Source organism: Dermacentor andersoni, chromosome 8 (genome assembly GCF_023375885.2).
Source record: "Dermacentor andersoni chromosome 8, qqDerAnde1_hic_scaffold, whole genome shotgun sequence".
Lineage (NCBI taxonomy): Eukaryota > Metazoa > Arthropoda > Arachnida > Ixodida > Ixodidae > Dermacentor > Dermacentor andersoni.
In genome coordinates, this window is record NC_092821.1 from 145,903,834 (window position 1) to 145,923,361 (window position 19,528).

The 19,528-nt window shown below is 45.8% G+C and overlaps 1 protein-coding gene across 2 annotated transcripts in view; it reads right to left on the bottom strand.

Annotated features, from left to right (window-relative positions):
- The window catches only part of rho-5 (rhomboid-5), a 51,224-nt gene that overhangs the window by 19,373 nt on the left and 12,323 nt on the right, over positions 1–19,528 (bottom strand). For both annotated transcript variants that reach the window (XM_050176517.3, XM_050176519.3), the window contains exons 2-10: positions 18,374–18,790; positions 17,456–17,576; positions 13,306–13,482; positions 11,692–11,829; positions 10,334–10,615; positions 9,577–9,716; positions 8,487–8,598; positions 5,702–5,776; positions 4,183–4,344 (exon numbers count right to left, since the gene is read on the bottom strand). In XM_050176517.3, coding sequence (XP_050032474.2) covers positions 4,183–4,344; positions 5,702–5,776; positions 8,487–8,598; positions 9,577–9,716; positions 10,334–10,615; positions 11,692–11,829; positions 13,306–13,482; positions 17,456–17,576; positions 18,374–18,732 — 1,566 coding nt within the window. In that variant the 5' untranslated portion in view covers positions 18,733–18,790. The remainder of the gene's footprint in view (positions 1–4,182; positions 4,345–5,701; positions 5,777–8,486; positions 8,599–9,576; positions 9,717–10,333; positions 10,616–11,691; positions 11,830–13,305; positions 13,483–17,455; positions 17,577–18,373; positions 18,791–19,528) is intronic.

Below are 19,528 nucleotides of genomic sequence, written 5' to 3' on the forward strand. Positions count from 1 at the left end.
GTTGAACTGTTTTCATTAAAGAGGTCCTGAACCACTCCTCAGACTTGGTGAAAAAACATAGTTCGCGGATAGCATACACTACTGTGAACATCTCAGCCAAGTTTCGCAGTCGAGCGCTGCGCATGGAGCTTGCAAGCAGAGCGCAAGGTTACCTTTCTCTCACTCTCTTTTCAACAGAAGCCTGCTCCTCACTCTTTCCTTGACGCTTTATTTCGTAATATAGCGGATTGCCATACGTGGCTGCTATTGGCCAATAAGTGACGTCAATCAAGAAGGGTGTTTGGATCAGTGCACTTCTTCCTACTGTTACTGTGTATATATTTATTGATGACGTTTAATAAACAGGCTGAAGTAAGCGAAATATCTGTTTTTGAATTTCGATAATAATTACGCACTTCCGGAAGAAGCTGACTATCGTCTGTCAACCCTTGGCCGCAGCTGCCCATGTAGGAATTAAAACTTTGGCCACCCTGCTTATCGGTGTCGTAGCCGTTGGCTCTCGCTAATTTTGACTCGTGTTGAACGCTCAACTAGCTTCGAACCACGTGAAAACTTAAGGTCAGACCACACGCACGCTTGCCAGTGCGCACTCACTCCTGGCTGCTCCTGGTTAGTTGCCTTTGCAGACTTATTGATAGCGCTTCAAAATGTGCAAGTTGGATGTGGCTACTATCCGTCGGTCAAGCTAGTGAAGGACGAAGCCGGTTCACACCACGTAGCATGGTTAGACTGTAGCATATGAGTGCGAGCACCCGCTCAAGCCCTGTCATGCACAAAGCAAACACTGCGAACTACTGTTGCATGTAGCTGCGGTCTGCTACTCAGCGTAGACACCACGGCTACCACGGGGTGCCGCAATGAGTCTACTGGGCCCTGGCTAAGCGTACTGTGGTTCGCTGAGGACATCTGCATTTGTCCCTTGTTTGGCGCGTTGTAGGTGTCAAAACCGGAAGTAGTGGCATCTACGTTAACATTCAAAGTCAAATTTGAACTGTGTGCCATAGTGGCGTTCAGCAGGCGGAGCGCTGTGGGCATGACCCGCTGCTCCTTCGGCATGCTCCTTCGCATTGCTAGGCAATGAAGAAGGAGCAGAAGCACCGCGAAGGCTGTGTTTGATTGCCGATAACTGCTTCTGCTGAACACGAAGTACCTTTCGCGGCAAAGCGTTTCTAAAATAGCCTATTTTAACTTGAAATGCATTTCTCCATTTCGATAAAGAAGTGGTTCAGGGCCCCTTCAGGGTAACTTAGCTCGTTTTAGAGAAGTCTGCTTCTGCATGCACAAAACGGAACTACAAGTACAGAGCAAACTGGGGCAGAAAAATGCAAGCACCATGACTCTTGACCTTCGTGTTTTGACCTTTCTGCTTGGTGCCTGAGCTACACACTCTAAAAAAATGAGCTGCTTATGGCACACAGAACAGAGTTCATTAAGAGAAGAAGTAAGACACAATATTGACGAAAAAAACAAACAATACACATACAAAATTGCTTGCTTGATTCAAAAACCTTTACTAGCGAAAGGCTACACCACATATCATTGCAGAGATTTAGGATGCGTGTAAGACATATTATGGCTTATGGAGTACAGGCACACTGGAGGGACAGATGTGTGCAACAGCGATTGTGGCACAATCTTGTGATGCTTACATCAAATAGAGCACACAGAACTATAGCTGCAACAATCACACTGTACCGTACCGCCTGGTGCACACAGCAACGATAATTTACGTTGGATACAATTTCCTTCTTTCTTTTTTCTTTTTCTGCAAGAACAGCACAATGCAAAAATGTTTCTAACAGACTCTGGTTAAGTAAAACTTCACCAGACGGCACTAGTACCAGTGCCGCCGCAGCAGTTGACGCCTCTGGAGTACCGGTATTCCATAAAGTGTAATAGTTTGCGGACAGTTCACATAGCGAGCCAAAATTGGAGATTTTCATCCTGTCTGCTTACGTACGAGCATTACGGGTGGCTGGAATTGGAGAAACGTAGACACGAGCCCAAGCACTCATTGTGCCAGCTACACAGAGTTCAGCTACACCACACAACACTGGTGTTTCCATGGCAGCCCACGCACTGCCTAGTGGCTGCTGTACACCACTAGGCAGTAGCATAACCACTAACACATACCAGATATTTTCTTTTCTTTAGACAAGAAGCAGTCATGCAGCACAAAAACGTTTCCAACAAGTTGTGGCTGACCATATGCATCACAAGATGGTGCTTCAAACGTTTAATAACTGTCATCAGTCCATGTTTCGTGTACCGTATTCCAGCATTCCATAAACTGTAATGTGCTTGCAGACGGACTAAAGCACTCTTATTTAGTGGTTAGGAGCGAGCAGAAAATTTGATGGGGACAAGGAAGGAAGCAGGACAGGTGCTTGCTTACAACTTAGTTTATTAAATCCAGCACGCTCAAAAGAAACCTTCCCCAGATTGTCAGGCACAGTGATGTGGCCAGAAATAATGAACCTCACTGATACTATCCCATTTCGCACGATTTCCGAGCATACATGTTCTCGATCAAGAACACAAAAAAAATGACCCACTACAGTTACGCTCCTTTTTAAGTGAACATAAATGTTCCAGGAAACGCAATGTTCTAGCACCACCATTCAGTATGTCACCAAACTGCGATCGTACGACAAGCTTTCCGGCCGCCAGATCCCATGCGAACAAGAAAAGGCGCGAGGCACGAGCAATTGAGAAAAGTAGGCGCCCACCACAGTAGCTTCCCCACCGTACTCGCCTGCCCGTGTCACGTGAAAATGTCAGCACAAAGGCAGCTTCCTCTTCTGATAGCAGCAAATCTCTTCGCAGATTATTGCATATTGCATTTTCAGCTATTTCCATCAACCCTACTGCGATAAGCATCTTCACCTACCTGTTTCACAGTGCGTGTGGTGTGGTGCCATTAAAAGCAGGCTGCCCATTTCTAAGAGGTGATAACCCCCACGCGCCACTGTTCCTTGCTGTAGGCAGTGAGTAGTGAGTGTCATGTTTCGCTGTGGCGGCATCGAATCTGCTGTCGCCCACTAGCTCGATTTCGTTTTGGTTTCACGACACCGCCTCAAAGTGCTACGCAAGAGGAAAGTACGGCGCATATCGGGCCACTTGGGCCCCACCAGCTCGTCGAGCTCACGTGCCGCGACAATTCTCGCTGAATGGGCACGTCAAAACTTCTTGTAAAAATGTCCCGCCGGAAGAAGCTGCTGACCGATGCCAAATTCGAGGAGTGCAAACGTTACTTTGCCGAAGCTGCAAAAACAACAATATACACCTCGGGCCACTTGGGCCCAACCAGTTTGGCGTGTGTCTGCATCTTGCGCTGTAATGATTCCCGCAATGTTTCGCATTACACAGCTGTCAGCTACTGTAGAGTCTGCCAAATTGTTTAGTGACTTCGGATCGTACGTATTCCCCACTAGTAAGTTTCTTTATTGCGTTTTTTCCCAACACGTATGGACGAAGCTCTGCGTATATCGCGCAGACAGATAGATGCACTAATAATAGGTCCCAAGAACGTGATTTAGCCTTAAGAAATAAGACGCTTCCTCACATGCCTGCGCTTCAGCAAGCCATTGTTCGTGTCAATTAGTGTGTAAAGATGCTCGTAAGAGCTCGTAGAAAAAAAACAATGTCACATGCGAGCCGGCTAGAGGCTTACTTTATTCGCCAAGATGGTGACATGTGTATCAGTGACACCTTTGTTTTACCAAGGAAAACTGAATTTGACATGATAAGATGCTCTGAATGCACTTTGCATTCTTCACTGTGCCTGACAATCTGGGGGAAGGCTTCTTTTCGACGTGCTCGATTCAATGAACTCGGTGGTAAGCTAGCACCTGTCCTGTCTCCTCCCTTGTCCCCGTCAAATTTTGAGCTCGTTCCTACCCTCTAAATATGTGCCAACGCGGCCAACAATGCACGTTACTAAAGCTCTCTATTGGCTCTGTTCGGTACGGCAAAACACACGCAACCGAACTTGCAGAAGCAGCACACTTTCGAACCAGTGAAGCAACAATCAACATTCACAAAGACAAGGGAAGCACAAGGGAAAAAGGAAAAAGCCTGTACACTTGCTTCTAAATCCAACGAGCGGATTCGTCTCGACTGCAGCGACAAAAAGCAAAAGCCAGCACGGGGTGACGGTGCAAAGTCGAGTTTCCGACTCACCGAGCACTTGTCGCGGGAAGTCTGCACGCAACCTGAGCGGTCGTTGCGGACGCAACAGGCTGTGTTTCGCTCTTTCCGCCGGTCCTTGGCTATGCTGTCGTGGATCCGGCGGTCTCTCCTCATACATGGTGTAAACTTGGCCCCTAAGTGAACCAGGTCCGCCTGAAAGCAGTGGCGGCCATTTTACATTTGCATAATTCCAATAACTGCTTATCTTCACGTGCTTGACAGTTCTAATACAATGTACTTGTATAGATTACTGTTCCGATTGAATCTTTCTTTCTGCTTATACACTTGTATATTTGTCTACAGATTCATGTTGTACTACTAGTGCATTCTATTTCTACACAATGTACTGTCTTTCTAATGTAGCTGTATAATATTGTGTAGCATTGTTTAGCATTGCGAAAGTGTTTCTTTATTTGTTAGTACCTAACAGTTCTTTTAGCTTGCATTGATTACACTAGTATTCCCAAATGGGACCATGCTCTAGTCAAATGGTTAAGGCCTCAAGCAGCCGTCACAAGTAAAAAGATAAACTACAACTTGCTCACATATGCCTATGCACTGATAATTTGATCATTTTCTCAATTAACACAACAGTAAATCCAAAAGGTAAAGTAAATGGTAAGCCTGCGAGAACCAGAGCTGCACAGGGATGGAGCATCAGCCGCCGGCACCAACATTTCATGAAGCGGAGTCATCTTCAACGAAAGCAAGACAACATTTTGAAACGAGGCCACTCCACTCAGGACAAAGCATAAGCCTGATTCTCCTGCGATTCTTCTACGATGAGAAGGCACGGTCATAATCAGACTACAGACTAATCAGCAATGCACGTGGGTACAATTAAGGTCCTTATCGTCACTGTCCGTTTCCTGAAAGCACCACTCCACGATCCCCGAAGTCTTCTTAAAAGCAGTTACTACACCCTGTACCGAGTCAGTAGAACCCTCTTCATGCCCAGAATCTTCCTAACCCTAATCTAATCACCTCTGCTACTACTGCCTGCGTCTTTCTGCCATTAGAATCTTCTATGCAGCCATTCGAATAAACCGTTGGTCATGTGCTCTACCTGTTACATGGCCAGCCCGACTCCAGCTTTCACTATCAATCCATCGCTCGCTACACGGTTGTTAGGTTCTATTCAAGCCTCTTAGGTTAGGAGGAAGCCAGGTATTGATAAGTAGCATAAAGCCTGTGTCATACAAGACGAGACAAGCGAGGCAGTGCAAAGAAGTAGGTACGAGTGTTGCTCTTTTCGTTTAATCAAATATATGGCATTGTCGCATTACTTTATCTCAAAGCATGACCAGTGTACAACAGACACAAGGAACACTCACATAGATGCAACAGAAGTGTATTGAATCAACTTCAAGTGTATTGTGATTAACATAAATGAGGTAACTTGCCGGGCAATCGTATTGCGTGAAATGCCCCGAACAGGAGTAGTTCTGAGATGAAAAATGCATATGCCAGCGGCGCGAGTGAACAGAGGCACAGAAGTGCACTTTCTCACCGCTCTGGGCCCGATCCAGAAGTTGTCCGGTTCGTAGAAATCTACCTGCTGCAACGTTAGTGTTGTCACCATTACCTGCAAGGAACAAAAACCGTGTAGGTCAGCTGATAGGTGCTAAACTAACACTGACAATGTAGAAACACCATCCATTTTACCATGAACAGTGAAGTGGAGAAAAAAAATTATGTGTATGAACACCCAACAGGAAGTGAGAATATGCAGCACACTCAATTCTTATAGGAAAACTGAACAGAAACCTTATACAGTCGCCTCTAGTTACAACAGACCCTGATAATCCGGCAAAAAATGTCCGTTTTATCCGAAGTCCATAATACCCAAAACGCCTCACTTCCGGAACTTTGGTTACGATGTGTAACAATGTTACTGCAAAGAGTGAGTGATGAACATCCAAAGTAAAAAAACAAACAGACAAATAAAAGTTGCGGTTTTGCCCGAAAGGCGAAGCATTGATTGCGATAGCAAATTAGTAGACAGCTATGCGAAGTAAGGATAGTAGTTTTATTGGCCGTATAAAGTTGTAAACATTAGCTTACTAACCAAATTAACAAGCACCATGTCAAGCGCGCACAGGTAAAGATGAACGCATTTCGCTCGACGACTGTGGAAAGTCGCTCTCAAAACATTGGAGTGAGGAAGCGTGGCAGCAACAGCAAGCAAATTGACCTTCCAGCTGTCTCGCTTCAACACAAAATGAACGTTGAAAGCACAGCGCATACGAAGCTACTGGCACTGGACGCGCTTTGCCCACATCGCAGATCGCTTTCAAGATACGGCACCTGCGCGGCCGCGCCTTTAACAGCAGCCACTGGAGTAGAACCCCCATTTCCCTCCTCTACCCACTGGGTCTCGCACGCACAAGACGGCGCGCTTTTGCCCCGCTTTTCTCCCTCTTTAATGCACACGATACTAAGCCGCGATCGTTGGCTGACCCTCGCAAGTCAGTTGCCAGCCCGTGGCGACATGGCAAAGGTCCATTTTATACGCCCAATTTTGACAAAAATTACTGCTAATTTCGTCCGCTGTAGCCGATAGTCTATTAGCGCGGTCCATTAAAAGCTAACTTCGTTGCATTAATAAAAGAGGTAGAGCAAACTAAGGTTGAAATATTGTCAGTTATATCTGAAAGTGTGTTGTGCTCGGGTCCGTTGTAACAAGCGTCGACTGTATCAGATTAGGTTTAGACTGATAAAATGTTCTTTCAAAACCCCAGTTTTGTTAATTTCAGTCTAATAGGTTGAATGTAGAAGAAAAGATGAGGGTCAAAGTCTCATTAAAAAGAAATTGTGCCGTGCACCAGCGCTGATACGACATGACTGTATAGTATATGGTAGGGACCTTGCGCAAAATGTGCGCAAGGTCTGTGTCCCTCTTGTCGCAAAGTCCGTGTTAGTGTTTCTGCATGTTCCAGTTCTGCAGTGACATAAACCATATAGTTGTGCCATACCAACAAGCCTCTGTTGAAGCACTTCTAAATTATATGTCAGTGTGACATCACGGATTTCCGGGCATATTCTCGTATTTGAGCCGTTGTGGCTTTGTAAAAGTTTTCAAAAATTGCTAAGTTCAGTCATTGGCTCTTGCAGATTACAAGGTAGTTCACCTTTGACTATAAGAAATTAATAGGGCCCAAGCAGACGGCGTCAAAATCCACGACATCATGGCAAGCTGATGCGGGAACTTCAAGGCGGCATCGCTGCCTGTCTTTCGGTTTTTTAAGTCATTTTATGCTTGCCATGCCTCTTCTCATGGTAAGAGGCTTTTTTGGCATTGTTTAATACAACTAAACCAAATTATACTACTATATGTGTTTATACTATATTACATTATATTATATGTTAATACTTATACTAATACAATTAAACTTAATTCCTTCTATAGTGTTCCTTGAACTTGCACCCAAAGCATGGTACACAAGCGTCCTTGCATTCCATTCCCACTGGAATGTGGCTGCCATGCTTGGGATTCACACCCATGACCTTGCACTCAAGAGCAGAACGCAATAGCCACTGAGCTACTGATGCAGGCATCTGTCTAGGATATACAGGGTGTTGTCTGCTATGTTGGCACTTTCCAAGTTACCCGATGTTTACACGATTTTCCCTCGAATGTGTTTATGAAAATTCCCTTGCAGTCTGTAGGTTCAGGTGCGAGGAAAGAAATGGTGATCAATAGCTTGCCAAGTTGTTACAGCAGCTTATAATAACTAAGCCTATATAACTACTACACCTAAGCTATAAATCAGGTTAGATGCACTATCAGAATTGATTGAACCGAACATTTCGCAACATTCCAACCACCTGGCCAGGCTTGCACTCGCGAAGCCAACAAAAGACACCGTTATTTGCAGATTGTGCAGGATTGTGCAGGATTGTGCAAATTTTGCTTCCTTCTGGCATTCCGCTAGCTTTGCCATTAATACTCCAAGTACCGATTTCCCCAATTCGAAGAAGACGGAGTGAAAATTCATTTTTTCCCTGGAATGTTACAGAACCGTACTGATTTTCCCAAATCAAAGGAAACAGTGAAAATTAATCTTTTTCCTTGGAACCTTACAGAATCTAGAAGTTCCCCAAAAATTCCAGGTTTTCCCCGATGGCAGATGCCCGACACAGTGCATTGTCCAGTGGCGACCTTTGCAGCAAACTAGCTGCAAGTTCTGACACAGCTTTTGGAAGCACGTTTTTGGGCGCCAACTTAGGAGTTTAAAATCTCAGAAGGAACGATAGTGCGAAAGTGCTTGCAGGCTCGAAGCAACTCGTCTCACCAGGCTCGTCCTCTGCGTCTTATGAAATCCGACGGGACCGAAGCCGTAGACGGCCAGGGAGATGACGGTGATCAGGACCTGGACTATGGTCACCCAGTAGGTGAAGTACGGCCTGGACAAGAGAAGTGAATGTGAACGAACGTGAGTTTAGTATTTCTGAAACTGGCAACCAACATCAAGAAGAGGCAAGCAGCACCTGTACAGAGATGCCTGGCCCCACGCACAAGGAGCCATACAACGCGTATAAAGGCACACAAATTTTATGCGATCATTGTAATCAAACAAAGAATACTTGGTGTTTAAAGGGACCACGACACTAAATTTTTCTGGATTAAATTGCATGTTAAACTGTACCTGTCCCACACCTAGCTGGCAAAATTTGAGTGCATTTGGTGTGCAGAAAATCTGCACTTGAAATTTTTTTAATCTAGCAGTTAAACCCCACAGCAGTCTGGAAACATTGACAGGCAATGGAATGAATTTGCGTTGCCAACGTGCGTGGTATATGCGTGGTTTCATTTTCACAAGTGCCTCTTGGCAGTCAGCCCGAGATAGTTTCTGCAGTCGCTCTGCAGTTTGTGTTTTTTTCTCATGCAAGTGAAAGAATTGTGGGCACAATGCAATGGGCGAGGGCCTTCCTGTGCCGTTGGGTGTGAGAACGTGGTGTGGAGCAAGAAGAGTCCAGCACGACGTGAGCATGGTTTTGGAATCTTTCGGACCAGACGACACAATGGTGGCCCCACACACGTCGACAACACACATGCCAAGCCAAAGTCATGGTCGCTGCTGATGGAGGGAGATGCTTGGAGGCAGCGATCTCAAAGTTGAAATTTCACATTAAAATGTGCGTCGAGAGCCCAGTTCTGTTTTTTTGTGAGCACGTAGCCATACTGGCCCCTCTGGTCTCAGTTACAGTGATAAACTGAGAAGAGTTAAACGATCACGTCATTTCCCTTTAAATCAATGGCTGTGAAACGCACAGATATCCCAAGTGATTACAGGAGGCTACAACTCGTGTGCTCAGAGAGAGACAGGTGTTCACTCCCCCTGCCCCTCCCCTCCGAGGGGACTGGGAAGTGCGAGAGCTCACCTGTGGTCCTCGATGTCCTCCAGCTGCTGCCGCACGTCCTGCGTGATGCGGTCGCGCCGGAAGCTCCTCTGCAGCAGTTTCCCCACCATGCCCATCCCGTACTGGCGCCGGTTGGAGTTCTCCAGGCACCAGTCGATCACCTAATGCGACAGCAGCGACGGATGATGTCGTAAGAACGCCACCACAGACAAGTTTGTCACAGCGTGCAAAAGACGAGGCCGCTGTTGGCTATAGGCTGACCTAGCACAACTACGTCATACTTGAGGCAACGTAGCAGAAGCTACGCAAGCAGTGCGGTGACAGAAGTCTCACTCCATGTGTTTCGCGCTGCAGTTGTTTTTTTATTTGCGATGCTTTCTGCGGGATAACTACTGCACGTGTTGCAGCTACAACTTGCAGACGTGAGGCTACGTCAAATCTTTCTGCTGACAGCATGCATCATACAATGTTTTAGTCGCAAGCACAAGCGGTGCGCTGTGGCTGCTGGTTGTAGAAAAGGGTCACTACACTTGTTCAGTAGTAACTGTGTTCATATCTGTGATGCCTTTGATGTAATAATTATGCTATTTTTGGTCACATAAAGGTATGAGACAGTGTTACACCAAATCGCATTACACATACCTATACCTTTCTGTCACGTGCGACGCACTAATTCTTGGTCGCCTGTGTGAGCAGTGAGAGAGCCTAGCTGGCCTTGCAGCACCGCCTACCACATATGCCCCAGAGTACAGGAATGATGTGAGAACTCTGGTCGTACCTTATCACCGATGCGGTTCATGCCAACGGAGAGGCGTCCGTCCGTGACATCCTCGTGGACCGAGGCGGGCCTCTTCCACCGGGTGGACTCCTTCCGCTGGCCCTGCACCATGGCTGCGGCAGTGGTTCGGCGGAACGCCAGGTGTGGAGGTGGCTCCACGGGGGTGCGAGGCGTTGGCCACACAGGCGCGGCAGCCGCCGCTACGGCCGACGCCGATGGCGTGGCGCTCGGCGTCTTGTCGAAGAACACGTCGTCCACGAGCTCGTCGGAGGGTGCGGCCATCTGCAACATAGGTGGGGGAATGTCTTTTGGTCAAACATGTTCACAAGCGCAGCCAGGATGCAAGCTACTGTGAGAAGGGAAGCGACATTTGGAGGGCGTCAGCAACAAATTACGTCCCGTTGCGACCTGGCATACACACTAAGAACTTTCATTGTCTTAGTTACAGACACTACTGTCTCTCACAGTGCATCCGCACAAAGGAAGGAATCCAGATTTTTCGTGGCTGACGGTGCGTGGGGCAACTACACGTCACGGATTGCTGTTGCAAGCGACTCGTTCACGATGCCCACAGACAGGAAACGCCAAGCTATTTATCACATCTGGATTCTGGTGGTTGAACATTGCGCAGTTAGCCTAGGATACTTTTGGTAATAATTGTAGTCATTTTGCTAACAGTATCACTTTCGAGGAAACAAATACGTACTTACAATGGTCCAATATGTGCAAAACAACAGCCATTGCAGCCAGCTGTCATTGTCTCACAACTTTCCCCTTGACGTTACTGTCAAACGAACCTGCAGCTACCGCTTTCAGACAGTGCTGAATAGAGAGCAACAACATTTTTCCTGCTCTGTCACCTGCTCGCCTCGTTTATCGTGTTGATTCTCTTCATAGCTGGATGTTGTTGCAGAACTAGTGCCTGCAGAACAGCTGTCTGTGAAACCATCCATTGGGTGGATACACTTTAAGGGAGACGTTGCTGGCAGAGGTATAGCATGTCGTTTCGTTCGTAATTGATAAACCTGGCAGTATTCACCATGCTCTATCTATACCTTTATACAACCAACCCATGTTTTATAAGGTTACCTTATAATGTGAATGGCAGGCAAGTATGCAGAAATCCTAACAAAATAAGATAAGAATTTCTGCTGAGTAAATCTCTTCTACCCCTTCAGAAAAAAAAAAGAGAAATGAATGGAGAAAGCGAAAAAGTAATATATACAGTCACTCGGCAGCAGTGATAGCAGAAGATGACTTCTCCAACTGGCACTCGAAAGCACAACCTTATGCTTAGTAGGACACCCCTGTCCTCAGTGAGTTCCTCGAGTGCCCCGCACGTGGGATGACGGACTAACCTGGGAGAGGCTGCCGAGGCTGCTGCCCTCGGGCACGGCTTCGGGGACGTTGACGTCTTCCGCCGAAGGCATGAAGCTGCGGCGAAGGGAACCCCGCCTTGCCGGCTGCGGCCCTGCCGACAACCGCTTCCGCACCTCCTGAGAAACAGAAATTGCCCTACTTAGCAACGTCGTAACACAGCAACCTACCTGCCAACCTGCGAACATTAAACTTCTGCCATCCCACGCTAACGTCTTTTACTTCCTCTGCCAGAATAAACTCACTCCTGCTTGCGAGTGAGCTGAAGGATAGTGAGCTGCCATCTACGAGAAGCACGACAAAGCACCGAGATGAAACCAACTCGTCGATGGCATTGCTAGAAAAAGAAAAGTACCGCTGACGAGCTGAGCTCGTCATTGGTCTTTTTTTTTTCTTTACCAAAAACACGTGGACGAACCCAGCTTGGCCATGGCAAGGATGGGGGTTAAAAATGCGTAAAAATCCCCCAGGCTTGACACGGGGGAAAAGCGGGGTAGCAAACATTCCTTTTTTTAATGTTTGACCTTAGCATGCACCTTCTGCGGGATGCGTACGCACTTAATTATCGACAATTTACCTTAAACGCATATCGTGGAGCGTCACGGCTGTAGGAGAGGAGAAGACAGGAAGGTCAGGCACATGCTCAAGAGTTATATTGCATGGCGTCTTTCGCTGCCATGAACATTCCGGTACCATGAGAACATTTTGCCATGCATTTCTTTGCAATCTTTTGCTGCCACATCTTTCAACACCATTAGAACTTTCCCGCTTGTGAACGGAACTTATTTTTCGTAAGACCTGATGCAACATTAGGAAAATCGTAGAATGAGCCCTAACTTGTAAACTTGACAGGAAATTCGGGGCAGTTGGCAGGTATGCATTACGGCTGCAAAAAAGGTGGAAAGCACTTTATTCAATTGCCCACAGGTGCTTAGAGGTGCTGACAACGATCTAAAGGGAAAAGCCTGGAATCTGACATTAGCCACATACTTTTTTTAAAGTCTGTAGCAGAGTGCCTCCCACAAGTCCTTCTGTGTCAAGTGCTATTCTTTACTGCATGCTGTGCATTGAAACAAATTGTCGCACAAATTGTGCAACTACAGCCTTGAAATTAAAACCCCAGATATCGAAGAAACTGTAGCGCACAAATGGTTCAACTTTTCTGACACCCACTGCAATGTTATGTGTCGCTTGCAGCAGCAAGCATACTGACAAAACAGGAGCAAGTCACCAAAAGAGATGGTTGCATAGTTAACTGCTAATAACTAATTACTACCTTAGATCAGTGTCAGCATGTCCTTGGGATATGTCATTTTAGAGCTGTGTTACTTTCTTCTGATGGGTCTTTCACTACAGAGGCCCGCATGATCATCTCTTTCACCACTTGCCAAATTGCTATCCCAATGCATCATCCTTGAGCCAGTTGGGACCCTTTAAGCTACTTTGTTCATCATTCAGTGACAATACTTCAAACAAAATTTCCATTCGATTGAAACCCATTCCTCAAATAGATTGCGTGACCACCCTTGCATCTAACATGGCGTATTAGGCACGTATCACCCTTGTCACAATCGGCCAAATGGCCATTCCCTCACCGTCGTGAGGAAGGCAAGACCGTCCCAGGTCATCTTGTAGACCGGGTCTCGGTGAAACGGCTCCGCCGCAGTCTCCCTTGCGGAGACCGTCCTCCGCACGACCGAGTCCTGGGTGTCGTCCACACGAAGAGGTTGTAGATGCGATAGGTGCCAGTCCTTGGATCGCATGTACTGCTCCTGTGCGCCATTCAGTGAGGAAAAAAACAAAACAAAAAGACAACTTGAATACACTGATGTTGAGAACATACTGTCATGCCACAGTGAAATGCGAACCCAAACAGAGTAAAACTTTGCCTCAGCAAACTTCACAGATGAATAAAAAAGAAGGTTCTGTAGTCATTAATATAATGCTCAGGATATTTGGCCCAAGACACTCAGGGCGGCCAAACACATAAGAAGTGTTCTAGGAAATTAGGCCTGCTTGGTAATAAACGACAAATGTTTCCCTGTTTATCCATTTCTTTTACTACACATGCCTCACTGCAAATTCCCCAATTAAAAAGTTAGAAGGGATTAACTCCTTACCTGATGCACCGAATACTTCTTGACATTTGCAAGCATCATACTTTTACACCGAAAGCTGTTCTCCCACTCAACATGTGATCCAAAAAGAAGCCGATATACCAGAAAATCCCCCACAAATGGTCATTTACAACAGATTGCAAAGACAAATTCGGCCAGCTGGTGGCAATTAACACAACTGATTAAAACCTTACTGCATGCTAAACAGGTACACCAAGAAGGGGGACCCCATGAAGAAAGAACGAAGTCAATTGAGCGTAGCTCAAAGCTCTCACGAGAGCCTATCCATGCCAACAAGGCAAGCGTGTGGTGCATCAAGCAACAGATGTGCTAGCTTTCCGGAAATAAGTATGAGCACACATGACCTACATACACGACACACAAAAACAAGGCAAATTAAAAAAGTAAAAGTGAGAAATAACAACCATGCCCAACAGGCACACAGGTGCAAGCAGAAGCCAGGGAATTTCTTCTTCCCCGGTCCATTTGCCGATTTCAGAATGATGATTTGCCTGCCACTGACCAAATGTGGATGGAATTACCATATTAGCTCTGTTCTAACGCACCCTCATTTGTAACCGGCACTTGATTTTCACGGTCACGAATTAAAAATGCAATAGCCTTGAGTGTTCACTTACCAGATTTTCATTGTAAGAGAGAAAATAACGGCAGTTCGCTCTCGCTTGTAAAAATAACTTTGGCTGAATCCAAGGAACATTAAGGTGCGAGACACCCTTCGTCCCTGTCAGACAGTTCCTTATTGCTATACAAACAGTGCATAGCAACTCATCTTCGATGCTGTCTATGGGATTTGTGTACCGTATTCCTTAAATGCATTGCAGGTTATGGCAACCTAACAAGCTTACAAAGCGGGCACAGAGCAGCGGGTCGCAGGTCCCAACGCTGCAGCTTAGATATGGATTGGTCTGGATTACAACAACCTTGAATGCCAACGACAATACCTTGTCAATACTGCAGTTGTGGTTCCAAACTTGACTCTAACGTGCACGCATGTTATTCTTTCATGAATTTTTCAAAAAAAAAAGAAAAGACAGTGCATGCCAGACTAGAGTAAATATGGTTTAGTATTCACCAGCTTGGAAAATAGCAGGCACCAGCAAGCTTTATCTGCATTTCACTTGATTACTATGGATCTCCGGAAACTCCCGTAGAAGTATCTCTGAACTGTCATCGCGTTAGTTTCACTTGCGATTGTACATTCCCCCTTACAGTGAATTACACTGGTACCCTCTGGAGGAGCTATCTGAATCTTGTGAGTAAGCGTTCCGACTATACACTCGTATTTTGCAAAATTACCAAGTGCAGGTTGAGGCGCAACTTTTCTCGTAGTGGGTATGTTGCCATTAAAACTTCTAGTGACATATTTTTCAATTTGTAGAGCTTCTCACACAGAGAAGGATGACAATTACCAAGTACGGTGGCTGGGAAACGTTTACAGGGTTCTTTTAATTTGATACTAAAATTGGTCTAAAAAAAGCGGGGCCAGGCATTATCAAAATTATCGTGACGATGTGACACCACAGAGCAGAGATTTGCTGGCGTCGAGCAGCCTTAAGCCTGGGTATGACGACGTTGATCATAAACAGAAAATAAACAAGACTGCTGAGCGTGTTTCCCCTGGCTGCGCCGATACGTGACAGCCATGATGATTGCATAAAAAGAGCGAGACAGTGTATCGTGACGTTGTGACGCACCCACCTCGTGGGTAAGAGAAATAGAGAGTGGTTCTGAAAAACAGGCATTAGTATAATAAGTTATTTCAGGCACTCAGATGCATGCCAGCTTCTTTATTTCTTTTTTCTTTTCTATTTTTTTTTGCAGTTGAGAGGGCTTCCTTAATTGTATTAAAAACAAAGCGTCTAAAATGTCCTGCCACTGCTCATTTAAACCTTTCCGGGTCCGTTTTTTTTTTTTTTTTGAAATGAATTTCATATTGCGTACACCTGAACGACAAAAGTCAGGAAAAAATAAAGAAAAAGCTTCCACTGGAGTTCTCAGCAACTCATCGAAGGTTTTTCTCGCGACCTGCCGAAAAATTCGGTGCGATGTAAGCAGAATGTGATTCTTCAGACTCAATTCACAACCATAATGGTGCCAAGTGTGGCCACAGATTAGTATATGAGGACCACTTTTGTTTGCCACCTAAGACAGGTTATGTCCATTAGGCGGAAGGTTTCTAAAATACAGAGCAGAGGCCTAACCTGAGTGCAATGCGGTGCGTGAACATTTGCAAAAATCTCAGGGAGAACCATATATTTATCCGCGGCACGAAGTCAACTACTAATTATGCAAACAGCATTGCTGACACTCGTGTTTCTGAAAAATATTGTGTGGAAACTACTGACGTCAAATTAAGCAAACAGCCAAATGCTTAGAGAAATAAAAATGCCTTATTAAATGAATGATGGGCTTGAAGGTACATATTTGCTGCAGTGAGGTTATTTAGGTAGCGTTTGTTGTTTCATAGCACAATTCCGTAGAGAACAGAGCCGTTAACCAGTACATCTGTAGCGTGATGGAACATGGTTATAACAGCGCATTTTGAGGACAGGACACAGAAAGAATGCACACAGGACAGACGCTGAATGCAAAAGCGCGCAAGGAAGCATGTTGCGCCCCTTGTAAGCTGCCAAAAGTAGTTGGCATACCGCATTCCGCTCTCTTGTGACAAATGTTACATCGGCCAGACTGGTCGTTGTGTTAATGACTGTTTCAGGGAGCATCAAGCAAATGTGTAGGCTTTCGTAGTGGGGTGCCCGTGTACTCCAGTGTTCAGAGGCACTTGTATACTCAGACATTTCAAGGCTCAAAAAGAGAGGGAATTGTTTGAGGCATTATGTATAAAAAAAGGAGAAGGTTGCATTAGCACTACATCACCTAATTTATCAAGAAAAGAAGAGATATATTTGCAGAATAAGTATCGAAGTGTGCGGCTATGAAGAGCGTAGAAGGTGTTATAGCGTGTTTAAAAATACGTCTTTAATCTTGCGCAGATCAGGACTTTGAGTAGTGAACTGAGACATGATGATCTGCTTTGTGCTGGCAAAGTGCGCTGTGGCGATGTTGATTGTAACGTTCTTGCGCAGCACCTGCTGCTCGTGTAATTTTTTCCGCAGTAAAACTCAGCTGAAGTTTGGCGTCTGTCCTGTGCGCATTCTTTCTGTGTCCTGTCCTCAAAACTCGCCGTTATAACCATGTTCCATCAAGCCAGCAACCAACTAGCCCATCTAAGTCTGTTAACATCTGTAGCGATAGCATAGGAGGACATCATGTACATCTGAAAGAGCTATAACAGCTGGCATTCAATGACAAATGTGTCTCGCAACTGGGTTACCAGAAAACATGCTCCCTTTGCATTGGCGCATTCATATTGGAGATGGAAGTCCAACCTACGACCACACGCCACGATAAGAGGCCAAGCAGCCGAAGCTCGCTTTAATAGTTTTGTCGTTTGTTCTTTTCTATGTCAGATATTTCCTGCAAAAACCACATTATTCCTAAAGGAATCACTGGGACAGGAAAAGGTTAATGTCACTAATTACGCCCATATGCAGGGTTGTTATTCATAAACAAGAGATGCGCACTAAGATTACACAAGTACACTGACCTTGATCTCGCCGTAGCGCTTGCTCAGCAGTCGCTTTCTCCGCAGCGTCCATCGTTGGCAGCTTTCAGGTGCAGACTCCTCGTCGAGGCCGAAAAACGATGCTGTGCTTTTTCTCACGTATCTGCGAAAGTGTAGATGACAACAAAACAGTGTTATAAACGAGAAAGCGAGCCTACAAAACCAAATGTTCTCGGGGAATACCCGCAGAAACTGCCCTGCGTTTTGCCATGACTGCATGCCGTCATCAGCGGTACATTTAGCTATTCTGTGGTACCACACCTCAGCTTGTATCTGAAAAAGTTGTCTGCATTCCAAGAAAGAGCTCTGAAGCCTTAGATATACTTAGAGCACCCAAGACTTGTTGCGAACAATAAGAATACAAGTAAGCGTTGAAAGCAGAGGCCCAGCTTGGGTGTGAATGTCACGGTGTGTGAGCGTCCTGTGATGTTACTTGCCATTTCCTATGGCTTTACTTAGAAAAATACACAGCATATTCCCAATAAATGGTTGTAAAATAACACCTTTAGACACAATTTTTTCATCATACTCTAAAAGCTTAAAGCAACTTTTCAGACCGCCTTCTCTTTTCTTTCCTTTCTTTTAAACATGAAAAGCTACGCCCGAATTCCATTAACACCTGAAATGAATGCATAAGCACAAGCATGCCTTTTGAAATAGGCTAGTGGCAAGCACCACCAACCTCATTTTTTTGTTCTTTCTGTAGTGTCGTGCCCCGGCCCTTAAGGTTCACTATTTGTGGTAAAAGTCATTGAATCTTGCAGAACTTTTTATACACTATACTAACTCATCATTGTTTGCGTTATCTTCATTTTTCCATTTGAGTTACAACACCCAGTGATGCATCAATTCTGAGGCTTTAACCCGACTGCGAAGAAGTGATCCAAGGTTCAAACCCACCTCTTGATGGTTTCACTCCGTGACAGCTTGGGCCTCCGACGGACTTCGACGTCGTCGTCTGCCGCCGCCGCGCCCATCGGCACCATGGCAGACGACATCGAGGATGGCACAGATGACCCACGTGAGCCGCCGTATGGCTGCTGGGATGGTGGTGGGTAGGTGTGGTGCATGGCCGCCGTCTGCTGTGTCTGCTTTTGCTGCTGCTGCTGCTGCTGCGTCCGCGCCGGCGGGAGGGTTCGCGGCGCGGGCACGGGAAGCTGTCCGGCCTCGTACAGCGGGTTCTCGATGAGGTCTAGCGTCGGCGGTCGGCCCCCTAGAACGAGACGGCCCCTCCGGAGGCCCCGTGGGGGGCACTCCATGTCAAGGGGACCGCGCAAGTCGCCGCGCCGTCAATGGTGACCCCGGATTCCTGGCCTCCTGATGGTTGATAAGTAAAAGAAAGGGAGGCAGGGGGGTGGGGTGGGTACTGTCAGAACAACTTCACAAGTAATTTCTCAAGAGCAAGATGTCGCACTCCAGCTTATTCAGTAACCAAAGGCAGCGAAGCCTCGCGCTACGTGCACATGCTAAAATCACGCTGATATTACATGTACTGGCAAAACCAGAGCTGAAAGAATGCATTCCAGGTAGCCTTAATTTGTCCATATTTCAATTGCCCAAAACAGAACATTATGAAAGTGGAATTACATCTTCACATTATTTGCTGATAATCAACCTGAGAGCGCACTCCGTTTCCCATTGGAACAGTGATTGGGTGCAGCTAACTGTGACTCGCTTGATGCATTTCTCAACAGTTTTTTTCAAATTTGAAATTTACACCTTCATAACCTTGCACTATGCAACCACTTCTGCTCGAAATTCTGTCTTATGTTGATACAACATTAATGATGATGATGGCATAATGAAAAAGATGGTTGAAAAATCACAATAGACACTTGGTTTAAAGTGTTTTACTGCTGTTATATTAGGGGCGAAAAAAGCAGTACACAATTCCCATGTCCATGTACTTAATGATAAGAAGTAACATTTCAGTACTATTATACTTCGGACCCCTTTCTGTCAATGTGTATAAAAGACCACTCCAACACTACCACTACCACTACCACTACCACCACTACTACTACTACTGCTACTACTACTACTACTACTACTACT